Source organism: Maylandia zebra, linkage group LG2 (genome assembly GCF_041146795.1).
Source record: "Maylandia zebra isolate NMK-2024a linkage group LG2, Mzebra_GT3a, whole genome shotgun sequence".
NCBI lineage: Eukaryota > Metazoa > Chordata > Actinopteri > Cichliformes > Cichlidae > Maylandia > Maylandia zebra.
In genome coordinates this window covers 33,165,827-33,188,749 of record NC_135168.1, presented here as the reverse complement: position 1 = coordinate 33,188,749, position 22,923 = coordinate 33,165,827, and the positions used below count along the sequence as shown (strand labels likewise).

Here is a 22,923-nt window from a genome sequence, read left to right as displayed (position 1 = left end):
TCACTCACAGACTGATGCCTCGAACCCTCCCCCCCGCAGTTCTGTAGTTTTATTTTCAACAAAAAGTACAGCTATATCAGATATGGATTGATTTTTTTTTACAGCAAAGTACAACATATTCCCAGTGCTTCTGATTACATCAAAACATATAATGTACATACAGTTGACATTTCCACTCTCCCATTCACAGTTTCTGGATTGAATAGGCATTATTTTTCAGGTTTTTCATCTCTACAACAAATAATCAAACTCAAAAGCCAGCAAGAAAGAAAATGATAAATGTTTGCATATGATGACAAAGGATATGGATTCTGTGAGTACATTTTTCACTTGAGAAAAAAAAAAAATCCAGACACCCCCCCCCTCCCAAACCAAACCCTGAAACCAGATGGTAATATACAATGAATAGTGTCCAAATGTGGGATGTCAGTCTTCTGTTTGTTGCCATTGAACACCAACATCGGCATATGGCTCATTGAAGACTTTTACCCTGACTATTCTGGAACAGCACAGGACTGCATAACTGACTCCAAGGAGTTCCTACTGAAGATGTTGCTATGCTAACTGTGAGTGAACGCGTCTACTGGCTCACCCTGGACTAGAAGGAATTACATAAATCTGTGCAACTTCTGATGCATTCAACTAACTTGGCCTTAGTTATATGACTGGAAAGAGAAAGCGAAAAAACAGAAATAAATTTGCACAGAAGGCTATCCTCTCAGCTCGGAGCACAAGGTCAGATTGATAGCTTTATAAGAAAACTCAAACCAGCGTATATACATCATTGAAACCATGTGGCCAAAATGGTACTGTTTAATACTGCTGTCAATAAATACAAGCGAGGAACTGCTTTGTAATGTCAAGTCATTGTACTTAAAAGGAACAAGAGTGTGATATGAACAGCTGTGAAATACTGTGTGTGTGTCTCTTCAGGATTATGTTTATTTTTAGCCCGTCCCAAGAGGTTTCGAATTTATTCAGCTCTAAATCTATACACAAACACCCAAGATCAGTGCTAACTCATATTTGGTTCACTGTTGTCGTAGAAAAATGATTACCCGTTTTGCCTCTGCACATAATGGCACTCCACAAAAAAATAAAACAAACCAAAAAAAGTCATATATTTAGGAAAAAAATATTAACCAGCAGTCTGTAGCATAGCAGTGTGGGTTTAAAACGATGCTAGAGTTTATAGTACCCATCATATCTGGGCTAAGAGAACATCAGTGCCTTTGATTTTCCTTATCAGCAGTTCAGTGTTTTATTCAGGAAAAGATGTTCCCCTCTTATGTGTCAATAAATAATAATAATAGTAATAATAGTAATACAAAAAACAGAAGCTACAACCTGTAATGCCAAGTGAGCAGGAGACAGGTGGACAGAGAAAAGAACTCCCTTTAGTGAGATGGTATGGGTACACACAAATGAATGGTTCTGTGTTGCCGGGGGGAAAAAAAAGAAAAGAAGATTCAATTGGAAGTTAAACAAAACTAAATGATCTCGTTAAGTGTTGCCTTAAGTCTCATGCAAAATATTGGATGCCACAAGCATGCAATTACCTGGTACTGAGATCTACCGCACGCTAGAACTGGAACAACATTCGTCTCCAACGCAAAATAACGATATCCAAATATATGATCTGTTCTTTTTACAATATTTACAGTGTGTAGCTGATAAAGGTAAAATAGATGACTCTTGATTCATAACTCACTTTTAATAATATAGATCGACACGCGAACCTAAGTTGACCAATGGAAATCTGCTTCCTACTATATATTCAAATTAAACTGTTTTTCAGCGTGTTAAATACACAATAAAAGAAGTCGATGTTTCTAAACATCTGAAATTGGAATACATTTCTAATGTGCAATAAAACTGCTCCTATGTAAATGTGCGATAATATATGAAAATGAGTCGTCTTTCAATTTTTAAATGGGTCGCAGTCAAACAGCACAGTATCTACTTATATGGAAAAAGTGGCCTGACCTCTAAGGCTACGTTCACACTGCAGGCTAAAGCACATCAAATCCGACTTTTTTGACCCTATGCGACCCATATCCGATCATGGTATGACAGTGTGAACGGCACAAATCCGATATTTTCAAATCCGATCTGGGTCACTTTCGTATGTGGTACTGAATCCGATACATATCCGATGTTTTAGAAAGCGACTGCTGAATGGTCATTAATTAAATGGTCATGTCGCATTAAATCTGTCTTTTATGTCACTGACACAAGACAGACACCAATTATCAGCGCCCGAGAAGACATCGCGAACGCTTCCTGGCCATCCAGTGTAGATGTCAGTGAAACTGTTGGGAAGACAACGTTGGAGAAATGTGAACATTTTATTAGTACTGTATAATCTGCAGATTCTGACAGAAGTCTTTAACTATCCTTTGAAGCACCGCTCCTCTCTAAAACAGCAATAAGGATAATTATTAGGCCAAATGTAAATAACAAAATAACTTTATAACTTAAAGCAAAAATGGGAAACGTAAAGTCTGAAACAGTCAAACAATACTGTTTGCTCTGGGTCTAAACAGAGCGCGTTGTGTGTGACGTCTTCTTTTGTGCATGCGGCCGCTTTGAGGGTTCACACTAGAGCGCGTTTGCTGTCGCATTTTATTTGTAGTGTGAACGAGCAGACAAAAAAAATCGGATTTGATCAAAAAATCGGAATTGAGCATTAAGACCTGCAGTGTGAACGTAGCCTAAGTTTCTGTCCGAGCGGCTCTCGTGCACTGGGGAACGAGGAATTCCCAGTGTGCATGAGGGAAGGGGCGGGGGTTGTGGGAACAGAACGGAAGAGAGAGTGAGAGATGCACTGAAGGGAAAATACATGACTAATTCAAATCTGCCTGTGAAACTGAATAGATAATCACTAGTGGAATGCTGGAAGGCACTGTTAGATAGCATCTCTCCTCTCCGCAGCAGAACGGGCCAGCAAGTAAGCATGATTATTAGTGTGTGCGTTTGCCTGCATGCTTGTATCTGTATGTTGGTACTGGTGGTAGTGTTAAGCAGGGAGTTGGAGGGAGCAGGGAAGGTAGGCAGAGCGGGCCATAACAAGGGACCTGAGGTTACGATAGCCTAGGAACCATATCTTTTTTTGCCGTCCCAGCCAGGAGAACTATCTTCCAAAACAATCTCACTGGGAGCCATCTCTACAGACACCAGCAGCCAACTCACCCAATTTCTCAACTTCCTTTACTGAAACAAAACATAAATTACAACATACAAAGCAATTGTAAGGTCTGTTTTTTCTCCAACAGGTTATAAGGCCTATAAGAAGGCAAACAAATGACATAGAACAATATAACTCTTTCATATCACGCTGTAGTGAATAGTGATAGATATAGAATGATATATCACATTGCACAAATTGTCAAACTGTATATGTACTGTCCATCTGGTGATATAATTCAACACAAAATGTACTCCTGTGTCTGAGGTCAAAACGTGGTCACAAACCGTGGACAGATGTTTCACTTACATTCCAAGTGTGGGAAAAAAAGAATACGTCTTCACGATGCATGTAAGATTTTCCTCTTCACTTCCTCAGATCTTCTCTTTTACTGCTGAAGGACTCTATAATGCTAGGATCTCTCGCAGACCACGGCTTCACACACGTTTTTGTTGATTAAACAAAACCAATCTGATCACGCCACAGTCCTTTGGAAATCACTTAAGCAGAGCTGGAGCTAACTGCCAGATCTGGGGGGAGTGGGGCAACGTGAGGAGGGGTGAGGCAGAAAGCAGAGGTTTGGAGCTGGAGTCTATAGAGATGTATGAATGTGTCAGAGGAAACCTGCATGCTACAGATTAAATTCGCCTTTCTACCTCCGTATACGGTATCGACTTGCGCTGCTGCGGTGGACTTTTTTGTTTCCCCAGTTAGTTTTGGTCCACTTCACAAATCATTATCACTTTTTTAGACACCCCCACCCCCTTGAATACTGGATGGGCTTCTTACTTATTGGTCACACTGACGTGTTGATATTTGTATCGCTCATACTCAAAACGGGAGTACGTGCTGTGCTTTTTTACAGTGGGAGTGACACAAAATAATCAACCGAAGTCTTTTCTTTGACAGCTGACATGTTATTCTTTTGGCCAATGCATCACAACTTCACTTTTACCGCTCGTTTTCTGGAGGTAGGCTGTGCTTTTTTCTCTCTTTTCCACCCAGGTGCCAGCACAGTGCTACAGGGGTGGTCTCTAGGGAGGGCGGGATGGGAGAGGGGCTGTGGCACAAGGCAGGCGGACCGTTGCCGGCCTATCTCCTGCTCCCAGCTGCTTCATCTAAGCTCACTGCCAAATCCAGCGCGCGCACACACCCCCTCAGCGCGATCGGACATGAATACCCTGTCACGAGTGGTTGGTGAACGGATGTAAATATACTATTGATGTTCCGCCTATTGATTTGTTCCCTGACCCATCATCACATCACGGCCAATGGCAGGTTTACAAAAGAGTGAAACTCTTCCTCTGAGAGCCACTGACTCACAGAGGCAGAGCAGGTGGATGGAGAGATAGAGAGGACGAGTGGGATGTGGAGAAGGAAGGGAACACCTAATGTCAGACTGTGAAAAGAAAGAGAGAGGAGGGGGCTATTATATGCAAGCTGCTACAGAGAAGAGAATGAAGCTCTGAGTGCGAGGAGGAGGTCCAGACGCAGACATCAGCAGCGCAGAGATGGCTGGATGGGTGCATGATCAGTGGCAGGATGGAGCTAACTCAGAGGTGAGGTTGACAGCCGAGCTTGGCAAGTCCTTCACAGGCCGCGGCGATCGGCTGAGGTCGTCGTCTCGCATTCAGAAGAATGCATCAAACAATCTCTCATAGCAGCACAGCAAGATCTCAGCTTTTTTTGTAGTTTTTTTGTTTTGGTCACAATCATACTACTGGGAATGACTTGGCTTGGCCTCGTGTTTCTATCCAGAAGATGGATTGAAAATGATCTCATGTAACAATCTCGATGACTTCAGGACATTCAGATGGCGTGATTATCCAGAAAGGGGGGAAGAGTTTGTGACAGTTGACTCAGCCGGAGAAGCATGATAACTAAGAATGTTACTAACATATATGAACTGTAAAGTTGTGTTTATTTTTTTATATGTTTTTTCTTTGTTTTAAATCCAAGTCTTCAGTCCTCTCGCAGCTTCCAATCACACTCTATATTAACATTGGTCCTTAACTTCAAAGTCTCGTGTTTGTGTGTTGTTTTTTTTTTTTTTCTTCATCATGGGGGGGGGAGGGGGGACATGATCATCCAGTGTTTAGTGCTTCTAAGAAAAATAGCTGGTCCATCGGAAGAGTCTGTGTATCTCTATTTCTTAAATGGAGCTAATCTACTAAAATTCTGCCAGAAAGGAGCCTGGCCTCTTTTGGATTGACTGAATTCAAAAACCTCTCCTTGTGCCATGTCCTCCGTTACCTCATACTGCCCCACACTGAGGGGGTCCTGTGGGGGCGGGTATGAAGGGGGCGTGCACCTGTTTACACCTGGGAAGGCAGGCGCCAAAAAAACAAAACAAAAAAAAGAGCAAGAAGGTTTTGTGGGGGAGGGAGAGGGGACAAGGAGGCAGTGCAGGGCACAAAGCAAAAGAGAAAAAAAGGAGGAGGAGGGAGGCAGATAGCAAAGAGGAAACGTTATCAGTACTGCATCTGGAACAGGCACAACAACACAACATCAAGTCATGCTTCCACAAAAACAGGCACATAGACATACAAAATGGGTCTTCACTGTTAACATTCCTGCATATTAATCCCGAAAATATGATGAATATATGATGAAAGCTGAATTGGGAGATTCAGCTCTAGCAATGACACAAGGGAGACTAAGGATGCTATTCAATCAAACTCTGTGGCGGGCAAACAAGAGAAGCAGCAGATTACAACTGATACGCCGATGAAATCGAGCATTTGGACAAAGGGGCGCTGTTCCACCATGTTTGTTAACAGCACGTTTGTTTGAATAGCACCCTCGACACTTGAGAACACAAGAGTGGCGAAAATAGAGCCAACAGAAAGCTGTTAATATGCATTTAACTACAGTCTACAATGTCGTCGAGCTACAGTCTACAAGCATCACAACTATGCTACTGTCATTATTAAATACAATCAATATTTGGAGATGAAATATTCAAAAGTTGCCATGGCATCTTAGGAAAAGAATATGAGAAGATGAGAAACAGTATCTTTTGTTTTTGGCCAGACACTGTTTTAGCAGTTAGAAGGGTTCGATCTCTTTGTGTTAGTGGAACCTGTTTATCTGTTTATAGACAGCATAATGCTTGTAAACAGATTGGACAGTGACCGCATGCTCCAATGCCAACGTTAGACACAACACCTCCCAATGCTGCTTAGCAGTTGCCATGGCATCTTATTGTGCTAGCTCTAAGGAGAACTCTAATGCATATACCTTTATCATTTTCAAACCATGTCCATACAACATGGCCCTCTTTCTCAAGATGAAATCTATAAATGAATCTGAAATTCAAGAGAGTACTTCACCTTGTGCCAGCCAATGTACACATATAGCACTTAGAAACAGACAACATTTACTTCTGACAGACATCTACTGGGTTCCTAATGTCAGAGAGAACATTCCAGCAGTGGTCATTAGTTCATTAATACCTTAATGGATGGTCATGCTTATTGTGAAACTGGCAAGAACATCAGTAATGGTAAATGTACAAACATCTAGCCTAGCACTAAAATGGCTAAATAGTAAAGGATGATACCGGCAGTTTGGACATGTGGGTGCTTTGTCGCCGATGCTTCGTCGAGAATTATCATTCTGAATAACTTGTTCAACGTCTTCCTTCTTTTACCGAGATAAGTGGCAAGTGTAGGTCTCTATGCAGTTTTTGATACCACACATGTGTCATAGATTTTTAATGTCACATATGTAGCATTAAAACAGAACACTTTCAATCTGTAAATTAGAAGAAAAGGCATAATCTCCCTATTTTATTATAAATCATGACCAACTGTGGAACATGTTACGAGATATCACAGCGTTCAGTGTTCACCAAAACAGCTATTGTTTTGTTTCTGTTTGCACCAAAAGCACCAACAACCACTCTCATGGCCAATTCCCACTGAATGCAGCATTTGTCTTATAAAATTGCATGAGACAGACAATAATGTCTGATCATTAAAATCAATTGGATGTCACTGTTTGCATTTCAACAATCCTTTCGGTAAATATAGGATGAATCAAAAAAAATCATATGATTTCAAAATGCTTTAGTCGTTCACTATCAAAACACTCCTTTTAGAAGGAGGAGATTCGTGAGTCTCACATGGTTGTCAGTAGAGGCTGCAGTGACTCCACACATGCTAGTATGTAAAGAATGGGATAAGTTTGACTAATTTACACACATATGTATTGTGTCTGGGGAACAAAACACGTTTTGTATGCAAAAACTTTAAATCAAGCCATGTATTTTAAAAATCACTGCAAGCTTGTGTGTCCATTCCTTAAAAAAAGAATTCTGATGATTCTTCTCATTACATTTTGTGAATACTGTGAATACCCAGTCTGTTATTCCAATGCTACACTCTGCAGGCTTTGCATATTTAAGCTATTGTATAACCTCTCGGTCACATGCAGCATCTACTGCAATCAAGTCCCTCTGTGATGATATAAAAGTGTGGATAGGAAGTAGGGAAGCTCACCCTATCAAACAAAAGAAATCAAATAAGCTAAGTTTTGATCATTTTATTAGATTTTCTAATAATACTTTTACTCATACATAAAAATTACGTAATCAGGTTGCCCTTGTAGTTCCAGTATGAGCTTTGGGATCAGCAACATGTGAAGCATCTAGTAGGATTGGTGAGGCACTGTTATATACACTATATTGCCAAAAGTATTCACTCACCCATCCAGATCATTGAACTAAGGTGTTCCAATCACGTTAATGGTCACGGGTGTATAAAATCCAGCACCTAAGCATGCAGACTGCTTCTACAAATATTTGTGAAAGAATGTGTCGCTCTCAGGAGCTTGGTGAATTCCACCGTGGTACCATGATAGGATGCCACCTGTGCAACAAGTCCAATCGTGAAATTTCCCCACTTCTAAATATTCCACAGTTAACTGTTTGTGTTATTATGACAAAGTGGAAGCGAAGTAGTAGGCCACGTAAGATCACAGAGCGGGGTCACTTGATGTTGATGTGGGTAGAAGTCGCCAACTTTCTGCAGAGTCAATCGCTACAGACCTCCAAAGTTCATGTAGCCTTCAGATCAAGATCAGTGCGTAGATTGCTTCATGGAATGGGTTTCCATGGTCGAGCAGCTGATGCGTCACATGCAGTGGTGTAAAGCACACCACTGGACTCTAGAGAGCTCGATCAGTTCTCTGGAGAGACAAATCACGCTTCTTGGTCTGGCAATCCGATGGACGAGTCTGGGTTTGGTGGTTGCCAGGAGAACAGTGCATGTCTGACTGCATTGTGCCATGTATAAAGTTTGGTGGGCGTGATATTGTGGTGTGGGGTTGTTTTTCAGGAGTTGGGCTTGAACCCGTAGGAACTCTTAACGTAGTCCAACATGACTGTGCACCAGTGAACAGGCATGAGCGAGTTTGGTGTGGAAGAACTTGACTGGCCTGCACAGAGTCCCGATCTCAACTTGAAAGAACATCTTTGGGATGAATTAGGGTGGAGGCCTTTTTATCCAACCACACAAATGAGCTCCTGGAAAAATGGTCAAAAGTTCCTATAAACACTTCTAAACCTTGTGGAAAGCCCTCCCAGCTGTTAAAGCTGCTAACGTTGGACCGGCATTAAACTCCACGGATTAAGAATGGGATGTCACTCATGTTCATATGCGTGTGAAGACAGACGAGTGAATACTTTTGGCAATATAGTCTATATCCTCAATTGTAAAAAACAGGTTTCAGGATTTTTTGTATAGGGGGACTCAAACTGGATCCGGATTAGGATCACTTTTCCTTCAAAGAGGGATCAATCCTGCTGTTCCCGAATAATTGGATAATAATTCACTATACTACAGTGTGTGCTTTGCTATGTTATGAGTCCTGAAGTTCTTATATTCTATACTTAGCAATGCAAATTAACTTATTAGCCCATGCTGTGCTGTGCGACATGGTTCATGCTATGTAGTCCCTATTCGAATAAACAAATAAATAAAAGGTCTGCATTGAATAAAAATAGACAAAACAGTAGTTGGCTCAGAAACCAAGCAGTTTGTTTAAATCTAAAACAGGGTTTTGAGTGTTTCAGCATTAGAATTACAAGTGATAAAACGTTTTTCGGCACCTTCTGCGAAACATGTGCAGTGGGAAGAGGCCTTTCCTCAGTAAGAGAAGAAAAATTCAAGCTCTGTGCGATATTTTAAATCACTTTCAAGGCAAGCGTGACACAGGACCCACATGTCATGAACACCGGCATCCTCCTTTAAACTCAATACTTCATGCAAACAGCCCTCTGTCTTTTCATTGATGCTTAACAGCTGCTTTACAACTCATATCAGGTCATATCTTCAACGTAGTCTCATGTATAGGCTGACAGACATTTAACTTAAAAGGAGATACATCTGAAGTAATATAGCGAGAACGCGTGAATGCTCGTGACTTTTCTAGCTTACTTAGACTTACAAGGCTAGTCTAGGTCCATCCATAAACAAAGTATGTGTCAAAAAAGGTGTAGAAAGCAAAAAAACAGAGCAGGTAAAGGGAAGAGTAAACAGCGATGAGAAGACAGAGCACACCAGCGAAGAAAAAAAAAAAAGGGAAATCACCTGATATCTTCTTGTTGCCTCACCTTTCTGTTTGGTCACTTTTCTCACTGTCATGGCTGCCTGTCGCTTCTGGTACTCAGAGATCTCAAAACCTAAAAGACAACAGCGTTATGTGCTGGAGAGAAGTTTCACACAGGGTCTGCAGATTAAAAAAGTTTTATTTAAATAACTTTAAAATACAGTAAAACTTCTTTAATTTGGAATTCACAGAGCTCCTGAGAGCTAATTTTACTGTATGTGGAAACTAGAGGAAGCATCATTCAGTCCCAGCAATAAACAAAATCCTGTCCAGTCTGAAAAACACTTTGTAGTTTATCACCTTCTGCTACATTTTGATCACAGCCCAGCCAGCCGGAGAAAAAGCCCAATCATCACTTTGGTCTTTCAGATTCAAAATCTATAAACCTCAGAGATAAAAAAAGGTGCATCACCCTGCAGACAGCAATGGCCCTGTAACCATCACAAGAGGCTCATGCTTGTGACAAGAAAACAACACTGATGTCTGCATCTGCTGAACTGTAACGTTACCTACAACCACGCTCCTTTTGGTTGGAAAGAACAGGTCGCACATGAAACTGCTGACAACAAGGTTTGTAGACATTGTGGGCTATGCAGGTCATGATTTCTAGGAAGGGGCGCTGCTGCAATGTTTTCAAAAATTGTTTGATTACCTGCATCTCCATTCAATTCAAGTGAAGGCAGATAGTTCTAAAACTTGTATTTTTAAAACTAGACAACTTGCACTGAAACGATCTAAATGGTTAAATGGCCGAGGAAGAAAAAATGTAACTTTTTGGGTGAACTGTCCCTTTGATGTTAGCTCATGTTTTTTGCAGTGAATTCCAGCAAAGTATTTGCCCCTTTCTTATTTTCTTTCTTATTTTTTTGCATATTTGTCACACTTTCATCTTTCAGATAATCAGGGAAATTTTAATATTAGACAAAAATAACCAGAGTAAATACCAAATGCAGTGTTTAAATGAGCATTTCATCTATTAAGGGAAAAAAGTATCGAAAGCCTACTTGGCCCTGTGTGAAAAAGTAGTTCCCCCTAAACCTAATAATTGACCGTGTGACCCTTGGCAGCAAGAACTGTAATAACGTGCTTGCAATAACTGGTAATGACTCTTTCACATCACTGTGGAGGAATTTTGGCCCATTCTTCTTTGCAAAATTGTTTTAATCCAGCCACAGGGGAGGGTTTCAAGCATGAATGGTCATGCCAAAGCATCTCAATCAGGCTGAAGTGATTAGGCCACTCCACAACCTTAATTTTTGTGTTTTCAGAAGTGGACCTGCTGGTGTGTTTTTGGATCATTGTCCTGGTGCATAGCTTAAGTGCTATTGAGCTTCAAGGCATGAACTGATGGCCAGACATTCTCCTTCAGGATTTTCTGGTAGAGAGAAGAATTTATGGTTTCATCAATTACGGCAGGTCATTCAGGTCCTGAAGCAGCAAAGGTAAATGGCCTGTATTTGTATAGTGCTTTTCTAGTCCCTAAGGACCCCAAAGCGCTTTACACATCCAGTCATCCACCCATTCACACACAGGTGATGGCAGCTACATTGTAGCCACAGCCACCCTGGGGCGCACTGACAGAGGCGAGGCTGCCGGACACTGGCGCCACCGGGCCCTCTGACCATCACCAGTAGGCAACGGGTGAAGTGTCTTGCCCAAGGACACAACAACTTAGACTGTCCGAGCCGGGGCTCGAACCGGCAACCTTCCGATTACAAGGTGAACTCCCAACTCTTGAGCCACGATCGCAAAGCAGCTCCAGACCATCACACTACCACCACCATGTTTGACTGTTGGTACGATGTCCTTGTTAGCTCCTTGCCAGATGCAATGGGGCTCAAACTTTCCAAAAAGTTCCGCTTTTGAAGATATTTCCCAGTTTTATGGATCATCAAGATGGTTTCTGGCAAATGCAACAGAAGATTTTGTGATCTTTTTGGTCAGCAGTGGTTTTCGCCTTGAACATTTTGCCGAGCCTCTTTCTTATTGTTGAATCATGAATGCTGACCTTAACTGAGACGAGTGAGGCCTGCAGTTCTTTTTGATGTTGTTCTGGGTTCTGTTGTGACCTCCTGGATGAGCCGCTAATGCATCCATCCTTGGAGTAATTTTGGTAGGGCAGTCACTCCTGGGAAGGTTCACCACTGTCACCGCTTTCTGAATATTAGTTCTCACCATGGTTCGCTGGAGTCCCAAAGCCTTAGAAATGGCTTTGTAATTACTTTTTCACACAGGGCCAAGTAGACTGGCATAGCTTTTTTCCCTTAATGAATGAAATCACCATTTAAAAACTCGGGATTTACTCAGGTTTTCTTAGTAAAATATTAAAATGTGCTTGACGATCTCATCTATGTAAATGTGATAAATATACAAAAGAATAAACTGAAGTTCCAGCATTTTGTGAACAAAACTAATAGTTTTCAAACAGGGAGGTGTAGAGCGGTGTGTGACTAACCAATTTTCTCATCCTCCTGCACCATCTTCCTCTCCTCGGCGAAGGCCCTGAGCCAGCGGATCTTCTCCTCTGGCTTCTTGGCCAGGAAGATGTGGATCTCCTCGCTGTCTTTGTTGCACAATTTAAAGGCATTCTTCACACTAACGTTGAAGTCTTCGTCACGCCCGTCTATAGTGTCCCGCACCTCGTAGCGATCCATGTCAATGCGGCCCTTATAGTACAGGATGTCCCGGCGTATCAGATCCTGGTGAAGAGCAGATAGATTTTTGTCATTGTGTGTGTGCTGAATCTTAGAGGAGCCGACAAACACGGTATCTCGAGAGTCTGCCTTACGTGACACCTTTCACTCACACGCTGCAGAAAACAGCCCTATTTTTCAGTTCTTTGCCTAATATCACAAAAAAGGACGCATGGCACTAGATTATCAGATACACACTAAAACCAGACGAATGACTGTAAAATGACACCGCCATGAATCGAATATTTGTATAGCAGGGGTCTCAAACTCATCTAACATCACAGGGTGCATCCAGTGTAATTTCATATTAAATGGGCCACATCAGTGAAGGTGCCTAATAACGCCTGATAACAGTGCCTAGTAACTTTTTAAAAAATGTCCATTTACTAAGCACATGAAGACGTTCAACTATAAATGTAATTCCTGAGCTATCTTAAGATGAAAAAGCTTAATTTTAGCAATATCTTTGTTTTTTCGCATGAAAAGAAAATTTTATTAAATCAGAAATGTTTCAGGACGGCCCATTGGGTTTACACTGTAAAGGAAATAAAGAAATAAAAGAACCTGAAATTTAAAAAATACATCTCATGTGAATTCATAGAAAATATCTTTTTTTTTTTTACTGTGTAAAACTGAAAATTCTGTTGTAAATTGTGAAAAGGGCTTTTTTTGGTGTATGTCAGGTCATGGAATATGTCCTTTTTAGTAAGAAGAAATTTCAGTTAAAGGTTCAAAATTTATGTTCTGAAATTTCAACTTTCTATCTATTAATTTCTGAGCAACATGATTTTTGAGTACCTGAGCCCAACACACCAGCAGCTATAAAACACATACTGCAAAAGACACAAACACAACTAATGAATGAGTATTGACTGACATTGTTATTGCTTTGCATTTCAGCTCTCCACGTGCGCACACAGCACAATAACTGTAACCCTTCTAACTTTCATCATTTGCAGGAACAAGATGGCCACGTGAAAAATTCTTCGCCGCGACCCCTCCCTCAGGAGGAAATGAACATCCCGTTACGCTGCGAGGTCGACGAAGGTACAAAGAAAGGATCGGGGCGTCTTTTAATAAGCATGCAGAGGCAAATGTGCATCTTTGTGCTGATAAGGAAGAGATGAGAGGAAAAGAAGGCAGGCAACATGTAATGTGCTCCTCACGCATCTCGAGGGCTCTTAGGAGCCGATACATATGTAGCACTGAGGATGCTGGATAAGCAAGAATAAAAACAAAGACTGGAATTTATAATGTAGAATGACTCGGAGCAGATTTTTGTTAGTGGACCAGAACAGCAGGCACACAGAGAGGTCTGAGGACACACCTGAGTTCATTTCTGGTGCCATAGATGTTCAAATGTGACAAGTCAGGGGAGGGCGTGTGTGTGCGTGGAAAGACAATATAACTCCAAGTCTTTGTTTTTTGTTTTGTGTGTGTGTTTGTCTGTGTAGTGATAAAACTATTGTTCCTCTGCTTCCACACGTGTGTGTTCGTGATGTAGTTTTTCAGCCTCTGTGTGTGTTTGTGTCTAAGTGTCTGCCTGCATTTGTGTCTGTATCTCTGTGCGTGTATTGAGTCAATCCAGGCGTGAACATTCGTCTGACAGGCGAGCACAGCCTTGGTGCATTAGAGCCTAAACTACCAAAGCTCCATTTTGTGAAAGGCACTGAGGATTTGAACGCATCTTCAGCGAGGGCTGGTGCGTCTCATGCAGCATTATATAATCTGTTTTCAGGTTGTAAGAATTCACATTGTCTTCAAGCGTCTCTGTCACCAGCCATGTGATCTTGCAACTTCCAAGAACACGAGTGGAGGCTACATTTTAGCTTCCAAGCATGTTTTCACTCAATAAAGTCTTTAAATAAAGGGAAGACGTTGAAGAGAGACACAGCCTTACCTTCTTACAGAGGACCAGCTGGTGATCAAAGAGGAAGAAGACTCGCTGCTGGCTGCGTCCATACGGCTGATAGATCCATGACAACTCCCCAGTGTAGATGAGCTCTGAGCTCCTGTCCAATATATCATCCCCCTAGACATAAACACAACAGTTAAAGAGTTAACGAATGAAAAGAATACTCCTGCTACAGCAAAAATTTATTTACTCATCACAGTTAGTCGCACTCAGCCTGTGGAAACAGTTACATAATATATTTTGTGGTTCACAAAGAAGTCTTGGAAATTAAACCTGATAATGTCATAATCATGTCATCAGGGATAAATCGGAATTATGGAACGTTTTTTACAGGCTGAAACATCTAAATGTCTCTCCAGGTTAGGAAGGGGGAGTGCTTGAAACCAACCAATCTTGAAACCAACTAGTAAATAAAATAAAATCTTATTACAAGCTGCCCAACTTTGCAAAGTGCAGTAGTAAACTGCTGGATTAATCCTTTGGAAATCAGTCAACACACAGTTACGTCCTGCTCTGAAAATCAAGGTGTCTTTTTCAGTTTTTAAACACTCGCTTTCCTGCTGTGTGTGTTTCAATCCTAGCTCATCTGTTTTTTGGTATGTTAGTAAAAAAGCACTCGTTGGCCTACAGGCATTTAAAAAGAGACTAAGACAGTCACATCATTTAAACATAAGATGGCGGTCCAGAGTGTTCAGCTGGCAAAGCAAGTCAAAACAAACTACCTTATTTATGTTATTTACATTACTGCAGTCATTACTTTGAAGGCCAGCGTGAGAGTCTCTGCCTTATTAGTCTCCTCTGCTTTGTGTTTCACCGTGTCTCGACTATGTGTGTAACAATGAAAAAGGAGCAGAGGAAAGATGTTACTCAACTTCAAGTCAAGCCACTACGTTACTGTAAGTACAACTAAAACTTCCCAACAGGAGATCATCTGTCGACTAAAATGCACCAGGATGCCTTGAAGTAGTTATAAAGACATTATTTTGTTTATTATTTCTTTATTATTTAAAAAATTACCGGCACAAGTAAATGTTTAAATTTAAGATTAAATACAAAGGACACATCTGAAATGCAGCAGGAGACTATAACGTAACCTTTGGATTTTATTTTTTGCGTTTTTGCTCATTTTCTTCTGCTTGTTTATGAAAGAGAGAGCATAAATATATTATGATATATTCTTATTGTTATTATTGTATGTTACTGTTTTTGTTGGTGGTAAAATAAAAAGTATGCTCTGAGTAAGTGTGTGTCGCAGTGTGAATTTCTACCATCAGAGTAAATTAATTATTATCAACGAGCAGCACTGTTGCCCCCAGGAAGGCCTGTGCTTGATTCACAGAGTTTCTTGAAAAGAGTCTGCAGATCAAATCATCTGCATTCATTTGTTTCCCTTTCTCAAACAAACACTTTCTCACACACGTCAGTCTCGAGCACGTTAACGGGCAATTTAACCGCTTTAATCTCTCTGTATCGCTGTTCTTAACATTTTTTCTCCAGTTTGACACCTCATAGTTAACACTAAACGTCTGAAAATGCCGCCAAAATATCTCAGTATTTTAAACTCACTCGACCCGAATCTGCCATGAAAAAATTAGAGAAAAGCCCACAGGGAAAAGCAGTGGCGGGGGAGCTTACTGTAGCATATCACAACCATTCAATGTAATTTACATTGCTACTACGGGCTGCTGGCCATGGCTGGATTTCTTTTATTGCCATTTGTGCAAAGACCCTTTCTGGTGGTAAAATGAAAACAAAGGCATAGGTGTTGCTGATGGACCCTTTTCTTTAGTCTGAGATGCTTTGGGTGTAAATGCTGTCTACGCCCCACATTTTAGGAATTAATGGCACCATTTGGGAAAACATAAAAACATAAACATTAAGCTTTTGTTCAGTACAGTACGGTACATTCATACACATACCTCCCAGTCCAGAACCGAGGCTTGCCACTGGGCGATCTTGTCAATATTCTCCAGCCGTCTCTTCCTCTCGTTGATTTGCTGGGTGACGTTCCGCATTACTGCCAGCGCTGCTGCCACGTATCGATAGTCACTACAGACACAGTGCACACATAATTACTCTTGGGTGTTTAAGAGGGTTGTAGCTCTTGGTGGTTGGCCACTCAAAGGCATGTAATGTTGTAGTAGTTAATGATACAGAGTAGCCTATTAAAGAGCGGGGTTATAAACTCAAGTAACAGTAGTAAATCTGCTGGAACACACTCAAAAAAAGGGAAAAAAGACACTGCTATTTTATTTTAATCAGCCACTTTCTCTATTCACAGTTAACTCCGGCTGCGTCTTTGCTAACTGAGCTGGATTTATCCCTCTGGCTTAGATGTGCTGCAGATCCAATCCTCACTTTGGAAGATAATATGTGTGTGTGTGCTTGTGTGACAGAGAAAGTCCTATATCTGGCAGATTCTCCACTGCTCCTAACAGTCAAACACTGCGATCTGGCAGGCCTCGCTGGCAGAGCTGGCACCTGTCCCTCTCTGGCTGAGAACGCGTGGTTTGTGAATGACCTGGAGCTGGCTGAGACATGCTGAATCACTTACACCATGTTTCCGTGGGTTTGCACGCATGAGTTTGCACATCTGGATGCGCACATATGCGTTTAATGCATGAAAGCTCATCAGCAAATGTTTAGATTACATACTCTGCTTCTGTGCTGCAAAAACATAGATTGTTGTGTGTGTGCCAACACCCGAAGAAAATAATCCTCAATTCATATTTAACCTGTTATCTCTCTCTCTACATATATATATATATACACATATATATAGCAAAGTTATTTGATGTATATATATACACACACACACATATATATGTGTGTGTATATATATATATATATATATGTGTGTGTGTGGAATGGAATACTGTATATATGAACAGTGGAATTTAGTATTTTCAAGACAACTTAGAGTTCGTAATGAGATGTTTTCTTCAAAAAAAAAAAAAGGAAAAAAAAAAAAAGAGTACAAAACAACATTTGCTCCAGTTCATGCATGGATAATTACCGCTTCAGTGGTTTAAACCCAACACCTGCAACAGCTGCATTGCAACACAATGCATCTGGAACAAAATGATGCATCAGTAATGACTTCACTTTTAGAAGCAAATGCATTTCTATGAAAGGGCAACAAATGAAACAGCTGAAAAGTTATTCGTGGCCTCGGCGTACTGTACCTGTGCTCCTGTGCGGTGTATTTAAGAAGCTCGGCCAACTGGAGTGGATATTTGCAGATTTTCTGGACGGGCGTGAGCAAGAAGCCATCTATGGCGATGTCAATCATTTGCTGGAGGAGGCGGCAGGCTTCGAAGAAGTGCTGGTACCTGCCATCCCTCATCAGTTTGCTCAGCTCCATACAGGCATCCAAGTGGTTGTTACAGTATTCTGAATAAATCCAGAAACCGTCTTGCTGTAGTGCAAAGGAGTAGAGATGGACATCGTCAGGATAATTAAAAAGAAAAATCATATAAATAGGGGAGTGATTATGGTTTCTAAAACATTAATTTCTTCTTATCTTAGGATGCTGTTAGCTGGTTAATTAGCTCCACAATTTAAATATTATCTCAAGATAACGAGACGAGATAAAAGAAAAATCTATTTTCTTCTTCTTCTTCTTTCACTTTTGGTCGAAGTTTGTCTAAAATATACTCACGTGTTCTAAAAAGCACGGCCCGATTTCAGAGAGGTGCGGCTCCTCTGTGTTGTACTGTTTCTCCAAATCTCTGACAAAACCCATCTGAAAGCGGTAGATGTCCTCGATGTTTCCAAAGATGACCTTCAACTGGTCGTCGTTAAACATGTCCACGCGCTTCCTGCACTGGCGCAAGTAGCCCTGCAAACAACACCGGTTACAGCTACAGTGAGGCTTTGACAGAAGATCCTGTTCAGATGAGCACAAACATTTTTCAAAATGAGTATCAGGTCTCGAACTGTGCCATGGCTGCTTGTAGTTAATTAAATGCCCTGAAGCTTTGGCACTTTGGGAACAGATCTGATATAAGATAGCCAGACTTCTCCCTGCTGTCATTGTGAAATATGCATGCTAATCCTTTTTGTTTTGTTTCTTAAAGTCAGGCTCAGTTCAAATATGCATAATCACAACAGGGACTTCACATTATTGTATCTGAGAAATGTGACATTTCAACGATCAAGTCATTTACTGGTGATGAATTAAAACATCTGAGAAACATAAAAAACATTACAGGCATCTAATAAATAATTTTTTAAATAACAAAAAAAAAATATCTTAGCATCATTTTGAATTCAGCAGTGCAAAATTTCTTCTTCTTTGTAACTTTTCTAAAACACTGAAGCAACTTACTTTAATGAACTGACCGGCTTTTTAAATCCAGAATATTCTACATCTGTATTTTTGATTGCTTGGTCTGGTTTTTAGCTCTTCAACTTCAGTTTTTATTATTTAAAAGTGAGCTTGTTCAAATCTGTTCCTCAGCTCAGAAAATCCTTTGCCCGTGCATGTCCTTGAATATTTGGAAGATCAAAGTTGCTTACATTAGCAAGACGTGCAGAGGTAAAATCCACGCTTTATTGCAACTATTCTTAAACAAGATGCTTACCTAGATATGATCTGGAATACAAACATGTATAGAGCAGTTTAGGGAAAGATGATTGGAAAATATGTGATGGAAATCGTCTAAGTTCAAAACTGTTTATTCTAGCATAGAGCACTGCTGTGTGCTGTGCATTACGGCCAAACATCTCCACTTTGGTCTTGTCTGTTCAAAGGACATTGTTGCAGAGGTCTTGTTGTTTTTTCAGATGCTTATCAAAACATAAGCATGTTCTTTTTAAAGAGAAGAGGCTTTCTCCTGGCAAAGGTTGCAAACAAGCCATACCTGTTCAGTCTTTCTTTGATTGCACTGTCATGAACTTCAAACATGCTAACTGAGGGCTGCAGAGTCTGAGATGTAGCGTTGGGGTTTTTACGAGCATCACGCAGTCTGATGATGGAGTGAATATGCTGGGACGTGTACTCCTGGGAAGATTGTGGGATTGTGTGAGCACACACCTGAACAGCAAAGTGCCAAAACGTCTTCCTTTAGGTGCTCACACTTGCTGATGATTAATCAGTCAAGTGCCTTTTATCATTAGTGTGGTGGCCAGTAAATAACAGTGATTGTCACTTAGATTAGTGAGTTAGATACCACTGTTTAAAGACCAGACACATGCCAGGGAAAAGCAGGCTGTATGTAGTGTATGTTGTAAAGACATTTAAATCAAATGATGCAGCATATAGAGGCAAAATTGTACTAGCTCCAAATATTTTAGAAATTAAGTTATTAATATATTCAAATGTTACAATGTGTGCACTTTATAGAGGATACATGCCTGTTTATTATTTATTAGACTGAGATTCCTGGCTTGGGAGCATTTTTAAAGAGCTGTAATTCTAATAATATAAAAATGGCCAGGGTTTTGTTTATTTTTATTAGGTGTGAATTTTAGCTTGTCACTTCAGGATGATTCATAATATAATGACAAATTTGGTCTGGACTGCTGGGACCACTGTGTACAGCTGACATATTGCGGTTTTGCATTTAGCTAAAGAAGCATTATTTTTGGCCTGTTTAGCAAACGAGAAAGAAAAAAAATGCCTGGAATAAAAGTGTGAATGTGGGAGTGTTACGAATTTATGCAAGATACTAGATGCGTAGCATCAAAAAGACTGCTGCTTTTTAATTAATTCAGCTTCATACCATATAGTTTATAACCTGCCCTGCTCTTACTTGACATATTAAAGCAAAGCCGGGAACAGCAGTGTATATAGATGTGTGATTTATGAATGTGTGCCGGTGTTTAGTACCTCACAGATGTCCTTGAGGTGTTTGATATAATGTCTCTCTGTGCTCATAATCTCATTTATAACGTTAGCCCTCATCTGGTCTCGGTTTTGGAGGGGTGAGCCCAGACATAAGCAGTCATTGGTTGGATCCAGGTGCCCGTTCTGTACCTCGCTGGTTCCTTCAGCTGGCTCTGCTCCACCGTCTTCCTGGTTCACCCACAGCTGAGGACAAATACATTCATGCACACACAAGAGCCACATGCATTCGAATGAGTAAAGAGCTTTCTTAAAGGTTGGGTGGGGAAAAAAAGGATTAGACAACATATTTATATATAATGATTATTGTTAGTATTAACAAGTAATATTAGCTCTCCTAATGTGTTACCAGTCACACATGAAAGCATACACACCCAAACATCCCACACATAAACACAGCGCTTCATTAAGAGGTCCTCTGGTAGTTTAGACAGTGAGTCGCTCTCCAGCATGTCAAAAAACACACTGCCAAACACTCCAGAGTATAAAAAAGCCTCTCTCAGAGACCGAGCACATATTCTGAGGGCATTTAATATGTGACTCAAAATCTGCCCCCTACACATATGCATGCATGCGCTCAAATACCACCTCGTGATTTCACCGACACTCACGCACACACATAGAGATCCACATACATCGTGTATTCCACTCTCGCTCGTAGAAAGGGCCAAGTGAGCGTGTTTTCAGATGCCCAGCAGCCAACACCTGATGACACACAGTTTGCCAAGAGAACATCAAAGAACCGACGGGTAGAATGTCAAACACAAGATGAGGAATGTAGCGCCACAGACAAGCAGAGTGACGGGTGGTAGAGCACTGACTGCAGACGAGAACTAGTAGCACAGCATTAAGACTGAGAAATAGTCAGAGTCAATAGTAAATAGAGTACTGAAGAGAATGATCCATAATTGAACTATAAAAAAAAAAAACATGAGTAATTTTTCCCAAATCCATCTAATTCTACGTGAATACATCTGTACAATTTTTTTTAGAATGGCCCTTTAAGGAGACATTTCACATTAGCTTTACTTTTGACTCATCAGTTCTGCCTCTCTATCGAGCCCGTTGAGGAATGATGTGATAACGTTAATGTTTGGTAATGTCGAGGGCACGTTGCGTGGACAGACTGGAGCGGGCGGGTGGGCGGGCAGGCTGGATGGGTAGATGAAGCTGGGAAAAAAAACGCACCTTTGACGTGGTGTTTTGGAACCGTGGAGTTGCTATGGGGTTGATATAGAAAACCTGTTTTGTTTGGGGCTGAGGAGGGTGGGGTTCCACCTTGGAAAGAGAGAATGACAGAACAGAAAGATACTTTTTGGTTGACAGTCAGTCAGCCTGTCTGCCCTGCCCTCTCAGGAGTGAATATGGAAGGGTGGACAGGTGGGAATGACCATGGAAAGTGTCTGGGTGGGTGCTCTGCTGTGGGATCCCTTCAACTACAGCAAAGATGCTAATTCTTCCTTCCTTCATAAAGACACTAAACCATATCAGGAATGTTCAACAATATATTCTACTTTGCATCATAAATTGTGTCTAATTAAAATATTTTTTATTATTATATGCCTTGGACTAAGACTTTAGGCGAGAAGCCTTCTGCTTTCATCCAAAGAAATTTCAAAAACATATCGCAGAGTTAAACTATGAATATACATCTTCCTGTACAGTCACGCTTCACCATTCCAAGAGAAGTGCAATTACAGAAAGCAGAAGTAAAAGTAGTAGGGAAAGGCATTCAGCGGCAGCGTGCAGTTTTTGGATTCAGCTGAACTAAGACATGGGTGCTATTACATAATCATGATGTAATGCGAGGATGTTGTAAATTTAATTGGATTTCAAGGATAGAAGTTGAAGGTGATGCTACGCTAAAAAAAAAAGAAAAGGGGGCTCATCAGCATCTTTGTTTTCTTGTCCCTGAACATCCGATAAAGGCACCTAGCTAGCTGTTTTCTCCTCTCTTCAGTGTTATGTATTATTAAAATAAAGCAGCACTTAACAGTGGAACTGTGGAAGAAGCATATTAATGTGTGTGCTTTGTGAAAGTGTGTTTGTGTAAGGCGGAATAATTGTGCATGTGTACCTTCCAGTATGTTTATTTATCAGCTCGGGTGCATATGTTCATGTGCCTCCATTTGTGTACGTGTGTGGGTGTCTGTTGTGTCTGTGGTCGCTGGCCAGCCATGGCTGCAGCTAACTCACCCGTACAAAGCTGGCAGGGAACCATCCTTCCTCCTCATCAATCTGGCCCCACCACCAGTCCTTGTTGGAGGCGTCCAGCACCTTGATGACGTCACCGGCCTTAAACGCCAACTCCCGGTCCGCCATGGTCACATGGTCCCATACCGCCTCAGCGTTGACGATTGAACCTCCACTTATCAACTGTAGGAATTGGAAGGAGAGACAAGAAATACCTTATGTATTATTCTGATCACGTGAAGCTGTGAAGCAGGAGTAAACACTAAACATTGATCAACAGAACACAATCCAACGTGATCCAAAACGGTAAATGAATCAAATCTGAAACTGAATGCAGTACAGTAATATGCCAGATTTTGGCTCCAGTATGTGTGAGTCCTTGTTGTTAAACCCACTCAGATTTCTAATGGAGTTAAACATAGGCCCTCAAAGCCAGGGCCCGCTAGCAGCTCGGGGACTGCACAGCAAATAGAAC

The 22,923-nt window shown here is 41.0% G+C and overlaps 1 protein-coding gene across 11 annotated transcripts in view; it reads right to left on the bottom strand.

Moving 5' to 3' along the window:
* Nucleotides 1-34: 34 nt before the first annotated feature.
* The window catches only part of arhgef9a (Cdc42 guanine nucleotide exchange factor (GEF) 9a), a 48,487-nt gene continuing 25,598 nt past the window's right edge, over nt 35-22,923 (bottom strand). For 7 of the 11 annotated variants that reach the window (XM_004563257.4, XM_004563258.4, XM_004563262.4 and 4 more), the window contains 10 exons: nt 22,452-22,631; nt 21,444-21,533; nt 20,241-20,441; nt 18,069-18,248; nt 17,593-17,825; nt 16,327-16,456; nt 14,393-14,524; nt 12,255-12,498; nt 9,804-9,872; nt 35-5,508 (listed from right to left, as the gene is read on the bottom strand). In XM_004563257.4, the coding sequence (XP_004563314.1) occupies nt 5,333-5,508; nt 9,804-9,872; nt 12,255-12,498; nt 14,393-14,524; nt 16,327-16,456; nt 17,593-17,825; nt 18,069-18,248; nt 20,241-20,441; nt 21,444-21,533; nt 22,452-22,631 (1,635 nt within the window). In that variant the 3' untranslated portion in view covers nt 35-5,332. Of the gene's footprint in view, nt 5,509-6,427; nt 6,496-9,780; nt 9,873-12,254; nt 12,499-14,392; nt 14,525-16,326; nt 16,457-17,592; nt 17,826-18,068; nt 18,249-20,240; nt 20,442-21,443; nt 21,534-22,451; nt 22,632-22,923 lie in introns of all 11 variants that reach the window. The other 4 variants (XM_004563260.4, XM_012922445.5, XM_076891264.1 and 1 more) reach the window with 3 other exon arrangements.